Raw genomic sequence first — 20,006 nt, 5'->3', positions numbered from 1 at the left:
TGTTGATATTATCATTGCCTAAAGGCAGCTACTTATTTGTGATAAAACTTTAGTCAAGAAAAACATATTGAATACGTGTAATCGGGAGAAAATGTATCATTTGTATGAATCATGTAAATGATGCCCCCCAAATAAAAAGTGGACTATTCCAAATAGGTGGCAAGTAGAAGTACTGACTGACGGTAAAGTGAACAGAAGAAGATAAGCAGAAAGAATTACAATGGCACTCTCAAGCAGTTATTTTGAATAAAATAACGCTCACAGCACGGTATATCACAGTAAAATGATTTATCTTAAATAATGAATGCATATGCACATCAAGTTTGAACTGGGGAAACACAAGAAATTCCTTCAATGGTGTTTCCCCAAAATAGGTCTAGTCAGACAGGCAGCTATCATTTTAAAGAACGTAAAAGGCGTTACATTTATTATTTTAATTAAAATATTGTAGCTTTCTGTTATTTAATTCCGTAAAATACAGCGTGTAGAGCCTTACAAAGAGCATTCCTGTTGATATTATCTGGTCTCTGTAATAAAACGACAATGTTTAATGTCGCAATGATGATTTGCATGACCTTGGTCGAGACACAGACGGTTCACAGCTCGTGCCCATAGACTGGCTCGCGCCTCGCGGGTTCGATTGCCGCCTTCACGAGAACGCCATTTACGAAGTATTCCTCACAAAATGCTGTTTTATTTGATACAATCCATGAAAATATACATATGTGTTGTTTTTAGACTTTTAATAGTCACTTTACTATTTATGTTCACACACAAAGTGTACCAAGACATTCCACCGCATACATTAAGCGATTAACTTAGCTAATTATTTTTGCAGGTTTCACTCGGAGAAACATTAGCCTGCCGGCTAACAGCTAAACTCGAGGGTTCACAGTAAATAACTCGCTTTACATCAGTAACGTTATATTGTATTGCTTTATAGCAGCTTTATGTCGCCATTATCTATATTAAAGTTGTTCTTTTAGGATTTCAATGACACCTACAAGATGTTAGAGTCTGAAGAAGGCGTTTCGTCTCTGGATAACCTGTTTTATGACAGGCCAGTAATTCATAAAGTGTGAGTAGGCCTTTACACATGATACCTGATCAGAGACACGCCAGATATGTGAGAATTAATTAATAAATGTTGAGAAACTGGTTATTACGTTTATAACAGCACTTTTCTAACGTTATATGGCTCTGTTTAGGAAACCATTATGTCAGGGACAAAGCTCCTGGATCTTTGATGCTCCACCCTCACAAATACCTGCAACACAAGACATCCAGGGAGAGGCAGCACACCTTTCCTCATGTAGTGAGTCTTGTTTGGATTGAAGCTAAAATAAGGTTTGGGTAGTTTAAGCATATCATGTGCATTTTTAATCAACATATTTATATAATCGTTTGTGTGTACTGTGTATGATTATTTTGTATATATAAATGCACACACATGCATGTATATATTTAAGATTTTTTTTACATTTATATATAAAATATTTATATGTATAAATATATAAATACAGTATTTACATGCAAATATCTCTTATATACATGCATATGTGGGTGTTTATAAATACTAAATTATACACAGTACACACACACACGGACACACACACACACACATATATATATATATATATATAGTCATGTGAAAAACAAAGGACACCCTTTAGAATTGTATGGTTTTACGTATCAGAACATAATAAAAATCATCTGGTCGTTAGCAGGCCTTAAAATAAGATAAATACAACCTCAGATGAACAACAACAAATGACATTACACTGTCATTATTTATTTAATAAAAATAAAGTACAAATTGAAAAGCCATGGGTGACAAACTAAGTAGACCCTGTGATTAATGCTTGTAGTTTTCTGTATGACAGTCAGAATCAGTCTCTTGCATCATTCTGGCCCACTCTTCTTTACAACATTGCTTCAGTTCATTGAGGATTGTAGGGCTGTCAAAATGGATGAAAAGCTACATTTGAATTTCTTTCTTAAATATTAGCAAAATTCGAATTAGATTCGAATTCTAAAGGCAATGCTTAAAGGGGTCATATAATGGTACATGCACTTTTCCAAGTTGATTATACTGAAATGTGTGTTGGCAGTGCCTGTACACAACCATCATAAAATGATAAAAATCCATCTAGTGTTTTTAAAAAAATCTTATTATATGTTTTCCCCTCTCTCAAATTGAGCTGTTCGATTTTGTGACGTCACAATATCGACGCCCCTCCCACGATCTTTGATTGACACCAGCGTTTCAACACAGTTCCGCCCTCGCTCTGTCAATCATAGTCCGCGCGTCATTGTTGATACGCTCACTGGAGCACTGTCTATGAGCAGAATGGCTTCTAAGCGATTGTGGAGTTCTGTTCTTGGGTGCAATTCGGTTGTTAAGCCGTGACGTAACCACTCTCCGATAATACTCTTTCCGGGTCCGAAGTCCAGGTCCTCTCTACCGCTTTCGCTAGTGTTTTTGGTTATTATTGAGTGTTTTTACAATGCCGCAGTGCTGTGTCCCGTGTCCCGAGCTAACTCACTTCAACCTCGTAAATCTTCTTTTTCATTGATGCCTGGACTCTACCCTTAATTATGCCACCTGAGTGATGAGCTTCACTAACCACTCTGTTGGTGTTAAAGGAATTTAAACCCTTTTTGACCGCCAAGGGTGCCTCACTAAGAAGGACGTGATCGTAAATAAATTTACAGGTTCCACCATTGTTATTTCTGGACGAGAGGAGCGCTTGGACCCGGAAAAGGCTAAACGTCACGCGTGACGTCAGACTTAACAATCGGATAAGGAACACAGCAGTCATTTTGATGTTCCTAAATCCGTACAGCTGAAGACGCAGTGGCTGAGTTTGTTTTCGAAGGGAATATTCCCCACGATCAACGTCAATGCTTTCATGTTTGCCTGAATCATTTCACACACCAGACTGCTTTATAAACGAGGGTCAGTATAAAGCTGGTTTTGCTGAGAAGCTGCTCCTGAAAAAAGGATCGATACCAACTATTCGTGTTCCTGCTGCACCTCCAGAAGAAGAAGTGAGTGTAACGTTTTATTAAGCTTTATATTAATATTTATATTAATCTTTGGAAATCGCTTGCTGCACGCCTCACGATGAATGCGGCTATTTTTACACTCAGGGTACATTACGGCATGCTTTCTTTGTACGACGTTCTCAATATAATTCATAATCCCACATTTATAATGAACAACGCGTTATGGTTATTGTGTTAGAAACGGTGTACGCACAGAACAGAGGGGCGGGGTGAGCAAAGCTCATTATCATTTAAAGACACATGCACTTGAACGGCGTGCTGAAAACAGCTGTTTTTGACCAGGTAAAATTTGTGTTTTCTTACAATACTAATGAGAATTTTTGATTAAAGTACATTACAAACTTTTAATTTAGACCCTAAAGAATCATATTAGCTTGTACAAAAATGGCATTATATGACCCCTTTAAAGGGGTCAGGAACTGCATTGTTTTATTGTTTCATAATGTTTCCTGGGGTGCACTTATGTTAGTATGATTTTTACTTTACTTTAATTTAGAAATAAAAGGCATTTTTCCTACCCCGATAATAGCCCTCTTGTTTCTGTTTGAAGGGGCGTGTCTGCTATGAGACTTCAGTGTAAACACCAACTGCTGTGATTGGCTGACAGCTTTGCATATGAAATAGCTAGTATAACATGTGGAACTCTCTCAAAAACGTTTAGCACGTTTTTACTATTACTGCAGTGCTCCCAATGTTAACTACTCCTGAAAAGTGATAATTATAGCAATGCAATTAGATTTGTGGCATTATATTAAGATCGTGGCATGAAAGGTTGCAGTGATGAGCATTGCATCTGATCTCAGACATGTATGCAGCGATCTCGTCATTGCAACTCGATTTCTGCACACTAACAGTGCAAACACAATGTAAATAAGAGATTTGTTGATTTTTACATACTAGGAGAAACAATGTGAAGTTGACCATTTAGTCACTGGTTTGATTTACTGGGGTCATAAGGTTGCTGGTGTCTTTCCTCCTTGGCATTGCGTTAACGCACACCTGAATGCTCCAGACCAGCAAACTGCCAAAACTTCTGCTTTTATAGAGGTGATCACACTTGCTGATGATCAATTAATCAAAGGCATTTGATTAGCAGCACCTGACTGCTACTTACCCTCTTAATTCCTATGGAAGCAGCAATGTGTACTTAGTTTGTCACCTGTACTTTTCCATTTTGGCCTAGTTTTTGTTAAATAAATAATGACACTGTGTAATATGTCATGCGTTGTTGTTCATTTGAGGTTGTATTTGCCTAATTTTTAGACAAGGGATTAAAATTGTCTGCCAAGGATCAGATGATATTATTATTTTAATTAGTATGTCCTCCTGATACATAAAACCATAGAAATTGGGTGTCCTTCCTTTTTCACATACATACACACACACATACATATATGCAAAAAATACATGGTGAGAAACTGGTTATTATTGTACTTTCATGACAAATATTAGTAAACAATGTCTGTATCTACATTTGTTGGTACAGGTTTATATTGCTACAAGCTTACACATTTCACTGCTAGTTTAGAGTGCAAATTTAATCACTTCCATTTCTTATTAGAGATTGTAGTGACTCAAATGACAAAAAAGCTGTTACGTTTTTGTTTCCTTATTTATGAAGGTTACTCTCAGAGATCGAATAAGTTTCTGGCTCCAGGTCAAAAACCATTTCACAATCCTAATGAAAATGTCCAAGGTCAGACTGTGAAATCATATGAGCTGGAGGAATCTGTTTTGTGGACCCATGAACCCTCTAGAGAAAGAAATCAGGCTGTCGGCATGAAGGGTTTTGTGGGATCGAGGCCTTTACCTACTGCCAGTGCTCCTCCCTTCAAGACTAGGTAGTCTTTGCTGCATCTTGATTGAGTTAACAAAATTAGCTGGTGTAACAAGCAGTTCTTTGTTTTTAAAATGGATATTGGCAGTAGAACAATAAGTGGGTAAGCAAACTGCCTTTATTGTCCTTGTTATTAACATAGGTTGTTCAGAGCTCCCACAAGAAGGATCTCAGGGAATGGTGAAGACGGTATCCCAAATCATATGATGTCAACAACAAATGACACTGGTTTCCTTGGTCAGGGTGCTATGACAACCAGCGGCCCACAGACTTCACGTGCTTTTGGTACCGGTAGTCCCTTTATTGGCTTGGCACAAACAGAACAAACATGTGATGTACCTGCAAAAACAAACCATAATCTCCATCTTGGTTTCGAACCTGCAGAATTTGAAGGTAATATAATACTATAGAACTATAAGTTAACTGGAATGCCATGACGTAGAGTTAGTTATGTGGAGCAGTCCATGTTGCTACAAATTTACTACATTAACCAGCTATTCTATCTGAAGGTAAATCTTTGTATGGTTTAATAAAGTAAAATAGGCAGTCTTTTAGGGCATACGTAGAAAAACGATTAAAAAAATTCCATAGATAACAGTTAGTGTTAGACTGAATATTTGTCCAGTTTTTAATATTGATGCTGTTTTTAAAGGGTCATCTGGAAAAGGAACACTTCGCTCAGTCTCTGAAATTCGTATCCTCCTCCATTCAGCACAGCTGATAATAAACAAGTTTTAATTCTATTAAGGACCTCATGAAATCAGAATCAGACTTTTCTGACTTTTAATCCATGTTCATTAGCATTGAGCTTAACTAAATGCTAGTGTACTCCTAAACACTGACACAAGTAACTTTTAGACAATATTCACATGAAAAAAGATTCTCATCTGGGAATACAGATCAAAAAACTTTGATGATTCATGTTGCACTACACATATTTTTGTCAAATTAAACAGGACAAGTTCTTTGATATGTCCCACCCAAAGTTCCTGTTTCAATAAGAAATATAGGAAAACTCTAATTTCATGGGGACTTTAAATCATTCATGTAAGTCTTCTTCAATGTACTTTTATACCTTTGGAGTGTGAATGATGGCATGTTCATTGTTTTCCTTGATATACGTGTAGCTGCTAAATTCAGGAATGTGTTTAAAGAATTCCCTTACTTTAACTATGTGCAGTCCCAGGCATTGGATGATGTAAGTCTCTAGCATTTATATCTGTATAATATAAAGTTCATAAACACAGTATGTGGCAGATTATTGCTCTATTTCAGGTTCTGTACACCGATAAAAATTTTGTTGCCTCTGCTCCCACGGGCTCTGGGAAAACGGTGCTCTTTGAGCTGGCCATTGTTCGACTACTGATTGAGGCTTCTGAGCCCTGGCACAATGTCAGAGCTGTGTACAGTGAGTTACAAACGATAATTATTATTATTTAAGATTAATAGGATTATAAACTAAGCATTTTTATTGGAGACATTTTATTCAGTAATTTATAACAAATACTGTCTGACATTCTTTGGTTTATGCTTTAGTGGCACCAATTAAGGCTCTTTGCAGTCAACGATATGAAGACTGGAAACAGAAGTTTGGACCTCTTGGACTAAACTGCAAGGAGTTAACTGGAGACACAGAAATTGATGACATTTTTGAAATCCAGGATGCTCATCTAATTTTTACAACTCCAGTAAGTTGCCACATATGGTACAGTCTAGACATCAAACATATTTCCAACAGGTGTGAACGTTTTTTTTCCCCTTAAAAGGAAAAATGGGACAGCATGACAAGGAGGTGGAAGGATAACTGTTTATTGGCATCTGTTCGTCTCTTCCTCATTGATGAGGTCTGATTTATTTACTCCCCTGTGATCTGTATTTGAAAATTGATTGCATTGTTTTGTTAATTAATCCATGACATTTTTGTCTACGTACCATCTCTAGGTACATGTGGTGAAAGACAAAACCCGTGGAGCGACTCTTGAGGTTGTGGTCAGCAGAATGAAAACCATGCACTCGCACTACCTAGCTGTAAATCCAGAATCAAAAGCATCTGTGAGATTTGTGGCTGTCTCAGCTACCATCCCAAACATCCGCGACGTACGTACTTTCATCAAGTACCTTCAAGTCATTCAAATAAATCTCTTTATCTGTGTTCAGGTTCATTTAGATAATTCCTGTGCTGTTCTCTACAATTTTGAAGGTATCTGAATGGCTTTCGGATGAGTCAGGGCCTGCCACTTGTCTGGAGATGGATGATAGTCACAGGCCAGTGAAACTGAGGAAAGTGGTGCTTGGGTTCCCCTGTGGAAGTCATCAGAATGAATTTAAGTTTGATCTTTCTCTCAACTACAAAATGGCCAACATTATTCAGACCTACTCTGATCAAAAACCAACCCTTGTGGTAAGTGAATCTTTGCGAATGCAAATGTGTTGGGTTGTGTATTTTAAAATAAAAATGTGATATGATACATTTGTTTGAAATTAACAGTTTTGCTCCACAAGAAAAGGAGTTCAACAGTCTGCTGCTGTGCTTGCCAAGGATGCCAGGTTCAATATGAGTATTGACCACAAACAAAGGTACTGTAGTCACATTACATTGGATGTAAATATACATTTCCATTTTGAAATAAATGAAACATTGCCACTTATATCAAACATTTTTGGTCTGGAGATTAAATCTATATATACATCAATATAAATCAGGGGTGTCCAATCCTGCTCGTAGAGGGCCACTGTCCTGCAGAGTTTAACTCCAATCCCATTTAAACACACCTGAACAGCTGATCAAAGTCCTACTAGGCATACTAGAAACTTCCAGGCAGTTGTGTTTAGGCAAGTTAGAGCTATAGGACAGTGGCCTTCCAGGACCTAGTTTGGACACTTCTGATCTAAATGCATATTTGAGCATATTGTTGTTGAACTTCCACAGATTTAATTGCCAGATGAAGAGTTCAGATGCAAAAGCCTCCAAGTGCCATCTCAAATTTTCTTCTAGAACGATCATTTTTATCAAGCTCGTATATTTAAGTTTAGTAATTTCACTTAAATGACAATTAATAGGTAATTTGCATTGCCATTTAAGTGAAATTATTGAACTTAAATATACGAGCTTGATAAAAATTATCATTCTTGAAGAACATTTGATATGGCACTTAGAGGCTTTTGCATCTAAACTCTTCAGATATTAACTGTACTTTTAAGATTACTCTTGAGATGTGTACTAGTTTAACTTTTCTTTTTCATAGACTGATGAAATGTGCAAACTCTCTGCTTGATGCAAAACTCAGAGGTGTGTACGATAATGAGATTTATTCTGCTGTATGACATTCATGAATACATTGGTCACTGTTTTATAAAGGTAAACTATATTTTTTTCTTCTATTTCTCTTCCAGATATATTTGTTTGTGGCATTGGATATCATCATGCTGGCATGGATGTGTCAGACAGGAAATTTATTGAAAAAGCATTTACAGTTGGTGACTTGCCAGTGTTATGTAAGTTCTGTAAATATATTTTCACTCATTTACTTTCGATTGTTCATTATTCAGTACATAATGTATTATTAGGGGTGTAACGATACACAAAACTGACGGTTCGGTACGTCCCACGGTTTTGACGTCTCGGTTCGGTTCGGTTCGGTTCATTTAGGTGGAGTGGGGGGTTTAGAAAACTAAAATTGCTTGTTTTTTTGTTAAACAGTGCTTTAATGAACAAATTGTGTCCTTGTCTTTAAATTAATTCAATTACAAGTAAACGTTTCGCAAGGATAAAAAAAATCATCTGCTAATGCTGTAAACTATATAGGAGCCCTTACTTGCACATTACTATAACATTAAAGCGTAACAACAGAGCCTAGACTTTTAGCCTAAATTCAGTTGCTATTTATTTTTAGATATAATAATAATCAACACTCAAGTAACAAATTGTATGAAAACATGTAAACTGCACATAAGGCAGTTTTTACATTAACATTTTTACTCTAATTTATTATTGAAATATAATAATTTACACAGTTGCTGTCATTTTCATGACAGATATTTTAAACATACATTAAATAATCAAGATGTCATTAACAGGTTAAGTAAAATATAATATATAGGCTAATATAGTGCATTTATTTAGTGAAAGAGTTCATTTCCTTAGCAAACCAACAAGCTGTGGACACTGAATGACTTGCCTGAGGTAAATAAAGCTATGTGAAAAACTAAGCGTTTTATTGACGTATTTCCGCTGTTGAAACACTGACTGAGCGATTACACGAGTTATGATGCCTTTCAGTAAGTATACTGTATCTTTCAACATACCTTCAGGTGTCCATTCATGTTTATTCTGTAACTGAGGAAGAGAATCGCGTTTACTCGCGCTCCGCGCTGCCGCTTTAAATGAGGAGTCACGCCACATCAAAGAGCGCCAAAACGACATTTAATGTTTGAATTTCGTGATCAAATAGACAGAATTTGAAAGATTACACCTGGCTTATTATCGAATGTAACAAAACACTGAGCTTATTGCGATTAAATGTGGTTAATGGTGGTTAGGCAACGCTGTATTCGTTGTGTACACATAAGACATGAGGTGAGGTCCAATGAGCCGGGACAGCAGGGGGCGGGGCGGGCGTGTTCGGTACGCCATGAGAGTATCGCGATTCGTATCGTGGGTGGTGTATCGCGGTTTTTCGGTTCGGTTCGAATATCGTTACACCCCTATGTATTATTAAACAAAAGCCTTCATAGGAAACCCTTTTTTTCTCTTATTCAGTTACAACCAGCACCCTAGCCATGGGTTTGAATTTGCCAGCCCATCTTGTGGTAATCAAATCCACATTGCACTATGTTGGTGGTGCATGTGAAGAGTACAGTGAAGCTGACCTGTTACAGATGATTGGGAGAGCTGGCAGACCACAGGTACTGATAACAAATTCAGAGCATGACTTGTTAAAGGTAGGGTAGGTAATCCTGTTCAGAAACACTTTTTTTTATACTGGGTGAAATGGTCCTTCCATCCTGATAGTAGTCAATACATTATGTGTTTAGAAAAAGGAATGAAAAAAATCAGACCTCTGTAGCAGCTGCAGGACAGTAAAAACTCTGACCAATCACTGCCATTCGGTGCGAATGTAAAGAACCAATCAGATGCCTTCATGTCTCGTGCCCGCCCCGAGCCCCACTGCGCGCGCTGCCCTGCGTGCACTCATCACATGTCACCGTTCCCGGAAATATTCAGCTCAAAGCACCTGCATATGCAGTCAGCGAAGGCAAACAAGGCAAAAACTACTTCCTCGGACCCTGCCCGCGCTCTTGAACGACCTCCTCTGCTTCGCCCTCAACCCCGGACCTGTCCTCGAACCGACGATGCGGTACTTGTCTCCGGACTCGGAGTGTACGTTAGTCTTCATTAGAGTCAACAATGTTTTCATCATGGAAACTCTTACATGCAAAACACCGTATATGTTATGAATCTTACACGAAATTCATCTTCATCACAGTGTAACTGATGGTAATGGAAAAACGTGTATCAATGCAACCTGTTTTTAGTTTTGCCTTATAAATATAGCTCGTTACCGAATGAAACTTTACCATTATCGATATGCTAGCTTGATAGTGAGTACTAAAAGAAATCTTATTTGTTTATATTCATAGTGAAAAAGTTAGGTATTTTATTACATGTGATTCTGACATGATGTCACTGTATGTACTGCGCTCCTTCCTCTCCACTCGTCTCAGGTAATAAATGCGTCTTGTTCCAGCCTGAGCGTTTGGCGTCGCGCGTTCATGTGTTTTGGGGGCGTGGCTTTGGAAGGAGCTCAGAAGGGAGGGGGTGGAGTGAATGGAAATAATGAGCTGTGTTTATTGCAGATTAAAAGGTCTACAGTCACTCGATTTTTATATTTTCTTTTTCAGAGTACTTACATTTTAATTATGTATTGGTATATAAAGACAGTTTAAACAAATTTGGAATGTTTTTTTTTTTGAAAAATGATTACCTACCCTACCTTTAAGTAGAGACTTCAGGAGGTCTCTCCTGGTGTTCTGAACTCTTCATGTGTATAGGTTGTAATAATAATCTAGAAATAAAATACATGTATTTTACTCAATTGGAAGACATGTACCTATCAAAACATACATATATAAAATATAAAATAAGTGGCTGCTCCATAAGCAGCAATATATGAAGTCAAGCAATTTGGCTACATTTCACATGGCAATGCAAACATAGAGTACAGTACATGCTGGCTTTTGTTTTTGTTTTTGTTTAGTTTGATACGACAGCGACTGCAGTGATCATGACCCGGTCTCAGACAAAGGACAAATACACACATTTCTTAAGTGGCATGGACAGCATAGAGAGCAGGTATATACCATCTAAAACACATTTTGTTCAGTCTTAGAGGATTTTTTATATTCCCTAAACATATGATATAGACTAGTTAATTTATGTGTTATCAATATCTATGTATGTGATGAGTACAACAGAATTACTGTTTTCAGCTTGCATACAAACTTGGTGGAGCACTTGAATGCAGAGATAGTTCTCCACACCATATCTGATGTGAATATGGCTCTAGACTGGATCCGCTCTACCTTCCTGTACATCCGTGCTTTGAAAAACCCCAAGCACTACGGTAAATCCTAAACCTTGTCCACTCTAAAGTTATAATCATCAAAAGTGCTACTAGCTGTTTTTATTAATATCATATTTTGTCACAGGTTTCCCCCCTGAGCTTGACAAATGTGGAATTGAGACTAAATTACAAGGTATGAAAAAACTATTAGCTGATTTAAATCAGTGAATCAGTTGATAATCATTCATTTGAAAAACCTTCTAGACTGAGGAACTTGTGGTGTAAATACGATTTACACGGTGTCTTTCAGAACTGTGCTTAAAGAACCTCAACTCTTTGGCCTCTTTTAACCTGATTACCATGGATGCAGACATTAACATCAAGCCCACAGGTTACTGATAACACTCTTTTTCCCATTAAAAAAATAAAATAAAAGTTTATATAGCTCTCCTTTTCCCTTTTTTATAAGTATTTTAATGACTCTACCAATTTAATATAAATGAAATATAAATAAATGAATATAGATGAATATAAATGAAATGTTCACACACAGAGACTGGAAAACTCATGGCCAGGTACTGTGTTGCCTTTGACACTGTAAGTCAGTTCAGTAGGGTGACTGGAACAGAGACTTTACCCGAGTTGGTAAGAAAGCATTGTTGTTCTTCCGGCATTTCCTTATCCATTGCTGTTTACTTCTTCAGAACAACATATAATGAAAGAAAAATCTTTTTTTCTCACTTTATAGATTGAAATGATATCGAAGGGTAAAGAATTTAGTGATGTGCAACTGAGAGTAAATGAGAAGAAAACCTTGAACATGTTGAACAAGGATAAGAACAGAAACACCATCAGGTCAAAGTTGTCTTTAACTACCTAATTGTCATAGTTAACGTACTGTATATACTGTAGGTGGACTAAAGCATGTCAGCTGTAATATTTTCTTTTTAGGTTTCCTATGGAAGGAAAGATCAAAAGTAATGACATGAAAGTGAATTGGTAAGGTCTTGCTTGCTTTTACTGTTTGAATGTACAATTTATTGAATGTACAATTTATCCCATGGTCTGGATATTTGTTTATTTATTTATGCATGCATTTACAATCTCATCCTAGTCTGATTCAAGCTCAGCTCAGCTGCATCCCCGTTCAGGAGTTTGGACTCATACAGGACACTGGAAAAATATTCAGAAATGGAAATAGAGTCAGCAGATGTATGTTACTAACATAATCTTGTGTAATGTCTCTATTTAAGCTTTTATTCTGTCTGTCTGATGATGATATGGCCATGTAATTGCAAATGTACAATTCTTTCTCGTGCCACTTTTTACTTAGCATAAAATTAACAAAATACTGTTTTCGATCTCTGCCAGATCTGACTGAGTTTCTCAGTCATCACTCCAAATCGAATTTTTCAGCTCGACTCAACTCTTTAATTCTTGCCAAATGTTTTCGAGCTAAACTGTGGGAGAACTCGTCTTACGTCTCCAGACAGCTTGAGAGGATAGGTCAGGGAGCACATCTAAAAGTTTATATATCATCATTAAAAAAGGATCTTTGTTAATTGAGACAAAGTGAATAAATGGAACCTACTGATTAAAATTGAGTATATTTGTTGTGATAGATGAATGTGTTTATATATTTGGAGTCTTCTTTTCTAGGATTACAACTCGCTACTGCTATGGTGAATGCAGGGCTTACAACATTCAGCAAAATTGAGCTGACTAGTCCCAGAGAACTAGAGCTAGTAAGCCAAAATATCCTACATAAATTGTTTAGAAGTTTAAGTAATACATTTATTCATGATGATGTTATGATGTCCCTTTCTGTTGTTATACTAATTGTACTGACACATAATTATTATTATTATTATTATTTTTATTTATTTTTGTTGCCAGATTGTGAACCGACACCCTCCATTTGGGAACCAGATTAAGGAAGCTGTCAGCAAACTTCCAAAATATGAAGTTAGTTTGGAACAGGTAACGTGTATATATATATATATACATATATATAATTACATTGGAGTCTCATACTTGGGTAGTTGACATGGAATAAAGTTGTGGAAAGTTGACAACCTGTAATTTATCCTTATAAAATGATTTTAAATAGCCTTTTAAGCAGAATTTCAGAATTTCATTACATATTCACTCCAAATTTAATATCTTTATGATGATTAAAAAAACTACAGATTGAGCCATCATAATTTTTAAATTTCAGATATAATTTAATATAATCAAATATTTTTCTAGATTCCTCGATACAGTCTGTCCACAGCTGAGATTGTGGTCACAGTCAACTTGCAGAATTTTATGGAGTTGGCATTGAAACGGACAGCACCAGACCATCATCATGTAACTCTCATTATTGGGGACTGTGACAATAATGTAGTTTTCCAGCAGAAAATCATGTAAGATTTATTTGATTTAATAATCACTGGCAAGTTATCTTTAAAAAAAGAAAATATGTAAGAGATGCATAATTTATTTTTCCAGGGACACAATGCTCTTGAGGTCCGGGAGCTGGTCGAAGAGAATCGAGGTGACAAGAACACCCAACGGAGAGGAGCTCAGCATTCATTTGATCAGCTCTGAATATGGTCAGTGGCCATAGCCAATGCTTGGCAACCACTTAAACAAAATAATATTTGTTTTACATAAACATCTACATGATATTGATCTGTTCTATCTGGTAATATTTTAGAACAATTAATAATTGTTGATTGTGTAGTGGGTCTGGACGTACAGCAGGAGTACAGGGCTTACTACTCAGGAGCAAAGAGGTTTGGAGATGAGTCCTGCATCAGAAAGAGCCCTACATGGAAAGTGCAGAGGATTCTCGACACAGGGAAGACACAAGGCCCTACGTCGACAACTCACACTTCTTCAGACAGAGGTCAGACTTCTTGACAACAACAACAATTTAATCAGACCTCAGATAGTTACAATGTTTTTGAACTAGACTTTGTGACTTCAGAAAATCAGTTGCCCTGTTTATACCTGGTATTAGCATTCATCTCACAAGCGGGCAGGTAAGACACATCAAATATTTTGCATGGTTGTAATATGCATCTCAAAGACATTTTCTTTGACCACTTGTGTGATCAGATTGCAGATCTCCCCGAGATGAATGTTAATACTAGATATAAATGGTCTGATTAATCTGCTGAAACTAAATGAATTATATAAATGCTTGACTCTTTCAAAGATTATATTTAAAGGGTTAGTTCACCCAAAAATGAAAATTCTGTCAGTAATTACTCACCCTCATGTTGTTCCAACCGCGTAAGACCTTCGTTCATCTTCGGAACACAAATTAAGATATTTTTTGATGAAATCTGAGAGCTGATAACTTCTCCGTAGGCTGCTAGGTGGCCCAAACTTGCTGGCCCAGAAAAGTTATTAAAGAGATCGTTAATATAGTCCAAGTGACTACAGTGGCCCAATCTTAAGTATATCAAGCGACGAGAATACTTTTTGTGCGCAAAAACAAACAAAAATAACGACTTTATTCCACTATTCATTTCCTTCCCTCTGGGCCTCGTAGTGTTTTTGTGCAGCGCGTCTGTGTTACACGTCACCACGTAGGCTCACTATTGGCCGACGCTGGTCATGTGTGTGACGCGCAGCGCAAAAACACTACGTGAACCAACTAGTGGCCCAGAGAGAAGGAAATGAATAGTGGAATAAAGTCGTTATTTTTGTTTGTTTTTGCGCACAAAAAGTATTCTCGTCGCTTGATATACTTAAGATTGAGCCACTGTAGTCACTTGGACTATATTAACGATCTCTTTAATAACTTTTCTGGGCCAGCAAGTTTGGGCCACCTAGCAGCCTACGGAGAAGTGATCAGCTCTCAGATTTCATCAAAAATATCTTAATTTGTGTTCCGAAGATGAACGAAGGTCTTACGCGGTTGGAACAACATGAGGGTGAGTAATTACTGACAGAATTTTCATTTTTGGGTGAACTAACCCTTTAACTTAATGTAGGCATTCTCTTCATGGATCAATTTGCTCCAAACACGAGACAGTGCCATCATCTCTGCAAAAACAAGGAGCTCTGTGGACACGAGTGCTGTGAGTATGAGAGATTCTAGATGATCCTGGATTGTGCTGTCATTATATGGAGCTTATAATATGACAAAATGATTTGAATTTGAATTGTGTAAATTTGAATTATTGACAACTGAAATCTAACAAAATTGAATATTATGTGGAATTTTAAATAGTTCTGAATTTGATTTCTTTAAACGAATATTGAACATTTGAAATATAACGAATTGAAATGTTTTTATGGCTGAACATGTATTTTCAAACAGCAATTTTTTTGTTCTGAATTCTTAGACTGCAAATATCCAGGTTAAAAAAATACAGATTCAAGTTTTCAAGATGAAGAAGAAATTCGGAACTTCAAATTCAGTTTTCTAAAATTCAAAACATGGAAAATTCAGATCATACAGAAAGTAGGTCACAGGTCATCCTCAGGGAAGAGTAGAGGATCTCAGAAAAGTCGAACAGAGCATTTTGGCTGCACTGCAGTAGTTTTCTGGTGCAAAAGTGGTGGTGGTTCAAGAGAAATCCTTGTATCGTTTGTTCAGTCGTTGGGTTTAAGCTGGGTTTAATAATTTGCTGGGTTTAATTTTGTTCCTCTGTATTTTGTTGCAAATTCTTAAAAGGCATTTGGAAGATATAATTCATGCTGTGTACTGTATCTTAAGCCAGAACCCCTTTTACATTTAATAGAAAATATAATGAACCACTTATATTACGTTAAAAAATATACAAATTTTGGTAGATTTACAATGTTAATAACTATGGAAATGCGTCATTACAGTCTGTAAATATCTCTCAACAACACAATGCAATCATTACTAAGACTTCCTGTTAATAAAGTATCTGGTAAGAATCTATTCTATATTAACAATGCATTTAATCACATTACACATTAATAAACCGCATTACATAAAACAAAATAAGTGATTTCTCATGTCTCAAGTCAAGTAAATTACGGGTCATTGGACAGGCGTCCAATCAAAACTGACTTCCGGAGAAGAGGAAGTAACCAATGACATTTGAGTTTATTAAAACAGTAAGTATCGCCCCTCGACTGGCAAAAATAAAAGTGTTAGAGCGAGCAAAAGCAGTCATTTCGCGGAAGTCATTTACTTCGCGGAAGTCATTATGCCAGCATCAGTTGTGCGCTCGGTTCTTTTAGGCATTGATTTGCCGCCATACTCTTCCCTGTGGATGACCTGTGACCTACTTTCTGTAAGATCTGAATTTTAGAAAAATGAATTTCTTATTTCTTCCTCATCTTGAAAACTTGAATCTGTATTTTTTTTAAACTGGATATTTGCAGTCTAAGAATTCAGAACAAAACAACAGCTGTTTGAAAAAACTTGTCTATAAAATTCAACCATAAAAACATTTAAATTTCAAATGTTCAATATTCATTTAAAAGGAATCAAATTCAGAACTATTTAAAACTTTTAAACTATTTAAAAGATTACACTTGTCAATAATTCAAATTTACACAATTCAAATTCAAATAATTGTGTCATATTATAAACTCCATATCAATTGAATAGCGCATAAAACTTTTGTGAATAAAGCATTGTTTTCATCTAGTCATTAGAAGAGAACAAATTCGACACTTAATGATAAACTGGCAATAAATATCACTAAGAAAAATGGAAGTTGATGCAGTAGGAGAAGCCACTGTATATAATATATTAGGCCTAATATATTATAATTATATATTATAATAATTATAATTATATCAGTCCGTTTTTTCAAATTCAAATTTTCTTATCGGATAAAAAATGTATGCCCAATTTTTTTTATGCGCATCTTCCCGTTTCCATCCAGCATTTTTTTTAATGCAATATCCCATGATGTGCACAATGTGGGTGGAAACAGATACTGTCTGTGCTGCTATATCACCTTGTTTCCCTTTTAGGCAAAGTTGGAGTCGTTAAAAGGGCTCAGTCCTCTTTCTCTTCATACCTTAACAATCTAAAAATGAGAAATGAGAGACTCTGTGAGACTCCTGTGAAACGTTTGAAGGTCAGAATTCCGACTATCAAGGGTTACATGTACAAAACTGTCAGAAAATATATGATAAAATATAGTCTAATAATAGTACACTAGAATAAACTAGAATTTATTTCTGTAAGATATACTGTATTGTGTCAAAGTCTCAATCCAATTTTCTTGAGTTTCCCTTTAGATGATGATGAATAATGGAACAGCAGCTGTAAGCATTCAGCAGTTCTCATACAAACCCAAAGACACAGTGCCTGCTGCCAAGAAGTATTTTGGTTTTCTGCTGACAACAAAAGTTGCCCTATTATTGTTGATGAAGTTGTCATTGTTGATATTGTATTATTTCCTAAAGTTGACATTCCTTCTTAAAGGTTAGAGGCCAGTTTTGTCACTCCACACGAGAATTTGTCATCATACCATGATGGTATGTTTACTCTGATTCACATACACTCAAGTTTGTTGACAGAAAATACTGCAGTTACAGTGAATGTGAGGTTAGAGTTTAATTCTAAATCTCAGAACTCTGATGTTTCAGTTGTCAAACTATTTACAGGTTACAATGACGAGCTTGGAGACGACTATACTGAAACTGGAGACCTAGCATTGGAACATCCTCCACCTTCTGCTTTACATCAAAGTATGGTACTTTAGAGCTTCTGGTGTTTACCTCATATTGTTCATATTAATAATAATAATAATAATAATAATAATGGTGCCATCATATTTTCAGGGGTTTTGCTTCACAGTCAGTTCAAGCCATGCAACGATGGACAGATAAACAGAGTTAGTCCTAATAAAGCCAGTGTTTATTCAGTCCATGCAAACCCAGACCACAGTACTGACACTGACAACTTCTGGTCTGGTTCACTGGATGTGACCTTTGACCTGGGAGTGAATGATTGGGATGATTTTGATGATGGTAACCTGGTTGATGCTAGTGAGGTGCGCTATGAATCCAAAATATGTAACCTGATGACAGACCATGATCAACCTACAAATTTAGGTTTGTTGGACTCATTTTATAGTCTTATTTTATTTATTTATGTTTTTTGTATGTCAGATATTTGTAAAAATCGTTGAAAATTGTTGTAAATCTGTAAAATTTTAAATGCTAAAACTTCCTTGATGTTTTTTGTTGTTGTTTTTGTTTTGGCTTCAGCCTCACAATGTCCAGCCCAAACCTTTGAAGTCTTGCCACAAAGGTAACTAAAAATAGACAATTTTTCCCTCTTCATTCACGTTTCAGTTCAGCATAAATAGATGTTATGGGGCATTTTTAATATCACTCACAGTCACCCACTTCCCCTGATTAAAAGCTTGTTTAATAGGGATTCAAGAGCAATTATTCTAGGGTGCAGAGGGTGCATTATGTTACTGTATACTATCTCCTGAACTATCCTTTGCTTTTGGCCTTATGCCTCTGAAAATATGATTACTTTTTTCAGGATCCTACCAATGGCTGTGACACCCCAGACTGTAAGTATACATAAATACTTTTAACATTCCCTCAAACTTTTCAAAACGAATATGGTACCATGCATTTTGGTTACTTAGAAAGCACACAATGATTGTGTTTCAGTTTCAGTTGCAAATCGCTAGTTTTATAATTCATTTCATAGGCTGTGTGCTCAGAAATTTGTCTGAACTCCCTCTCAAACCAGAGTCAAGCCAAAACACCTTCAGTCCAAAGAAGATTTGATTTCTTCACAAGGACAGATGCGACTTTAAAGGACAACACACCTGTTAGCAGGTATTTCAAGAAATAATTAACTTTAGTTATCATATTACCAGTTTACAATGTTAACATTGCTTAATAATTGCAGGGATCACACAGAGGACATCAGCAATGAGACCAGTGTTTTTCTCGGTATGTTTGATGGCCTATTTTAGAGTTGTTGTGAAGGATTCCTGACACATTTAGCACTGCGTTGTAAAGACTCCAAGTTCCTCTGCCATTTGTTTATTTTCTGGTGTAAAGACGTTCTTGGTTTAACTGCACTTTATGGACAATTTGCAGCAAACAATTTGAATGTGAAATAGAATGGCGAAAAGTTATTTTCTTTTGCATTGCAGCAAGTTATTATATGTTGGAGAGCTTTCTATCTGTTTTAAAAAGGCTGAACTATATTTTGTTATCTTATTCTTAAATGTATTAAAAATTCTTAATTTTACTAAAAATATTGGAAAATTGATCTATAAATATCACATGAAATGAAAATAGATTGTCAAAATGGTAAAGTCAGGAATGAATGAGAAAAGTGTGTGTCTCTGTTTTTTATTCTATCAATGCACATTTGTCTTTTAGCAATTGGGTTAGGGTAGAGTTTTTAATTAGCTATATAAAAACAATAAAAGTCTATGATTATGTCCCTTTTTTAGATAGCTGTAAGGTACTTTGAGAATAGTTTGTCAGGACACTCCTCTTTTTCCTTTCTTCTCCAGTCTCTGTAAATGTAAGAAATTGCTCTGAGCTAGGCCAAACAATTTAGCTGC

General features: G+C 36.2%; 1 protein-coding gene across 5 annotated transcripts; it reads left to right on the top strand.

The window, feature by feature from the left end:
- The first annotated feature begins 78 nt into the window (after positions 1 to 78).
- On the top strand, positions 79 to 19,764 carry hfm1 (helicase for meiosis 1). Of its 5 annotated transcripts, XM_082171961.1 has the most exons (41): positions 79 to 268; positions 839 to 894; positions 987 to 1,078; positions 1,209 to 1,315; positions 4,691 to 4,910; positions 5,049 to 5,299; positions 5,559 to 5,600; positions 6,034 to 6,104; positions 6,182 to 6,314; positions 6,443 to 6,594; positions 6,673 to 6,750; positions 6,848 to 7,003; positions 7,107 to 7,307; positions 7,395 to 7,483; positions 8,152 to 8,195; positions 8,300 to 8,401; positions 9,666 to 9,811; positions 11,164 to 11,258; positions 11,396 to 11,529; positions 11,615 to 11,662; positions 11,780 to 11,860; positions 12,023 to 12,114; positions 12,218 to 12,324; positions 12,421 to 12,468; positions 12,584 to 12,681; positions 12,841 to 12,975; positions 13,129 to 13,214; positions 13,366 to 13,449; positions 13,720 to 13,877; positions 13,963 to 14,066; positions 14,198 to 14,362; positions 15,459 to 15,545; positions 17,428 to 17,534; positions 17,698 to 17,780; positions 17,885 to 17,937; positions 18,067 to 18,150; positions 18,244 to 18,516; positions 18,673 to 18,715; positions 18,959 to 18,989; positions 19,133 to 19,263; positions 19,337 to 19,764. In XM_082171961.1, exons 3-41 carry the CDS (start codon positions 1,008 to 1,010, stop codon positions 19,401 to 19,403), a joined length of 4,257 nt encoding a protein of 1,418 aa, XP_082028087.1. In that variant the 5' UTR covers positions 79 to 268; positions 839 to 894; positions 987 to 1,007; the 3' UTR covers positions 19,404 to 19,764. The 5 variants fall into 5 exon arrangements, with proteins under 5 accessions (XP_082028087.1, XP_082028086.1, XP_082028085.1 ...); XM_082171960.1 differs by lacking the exon at positions 839 to 894; XM_082171959.1 differs by having other exon boundaries at positions 839 to 1,078.
- Positions 19,765 to 20,006: the final 242 nt, after the last annotated feature.

This window comes from Leuciscus leuciscus, assembly GCF_965113295.1.
Source record: "Leuciscus leuciscus genome assembly, chromosome: 6".
In the NCBI taxonomy this organism is placed as follows: Eukaryota; Metazoa; Chordata; class Actinopteri; order Cypriniformes; family Leuciscidae; genus Leuciscus; species Leuciscus leuciscus.
The sequence above is the reverse complement of the archived record's forward strand: the minus strand, read 5'-3'. Positions and strand labels throughout refer to the sequence as shown.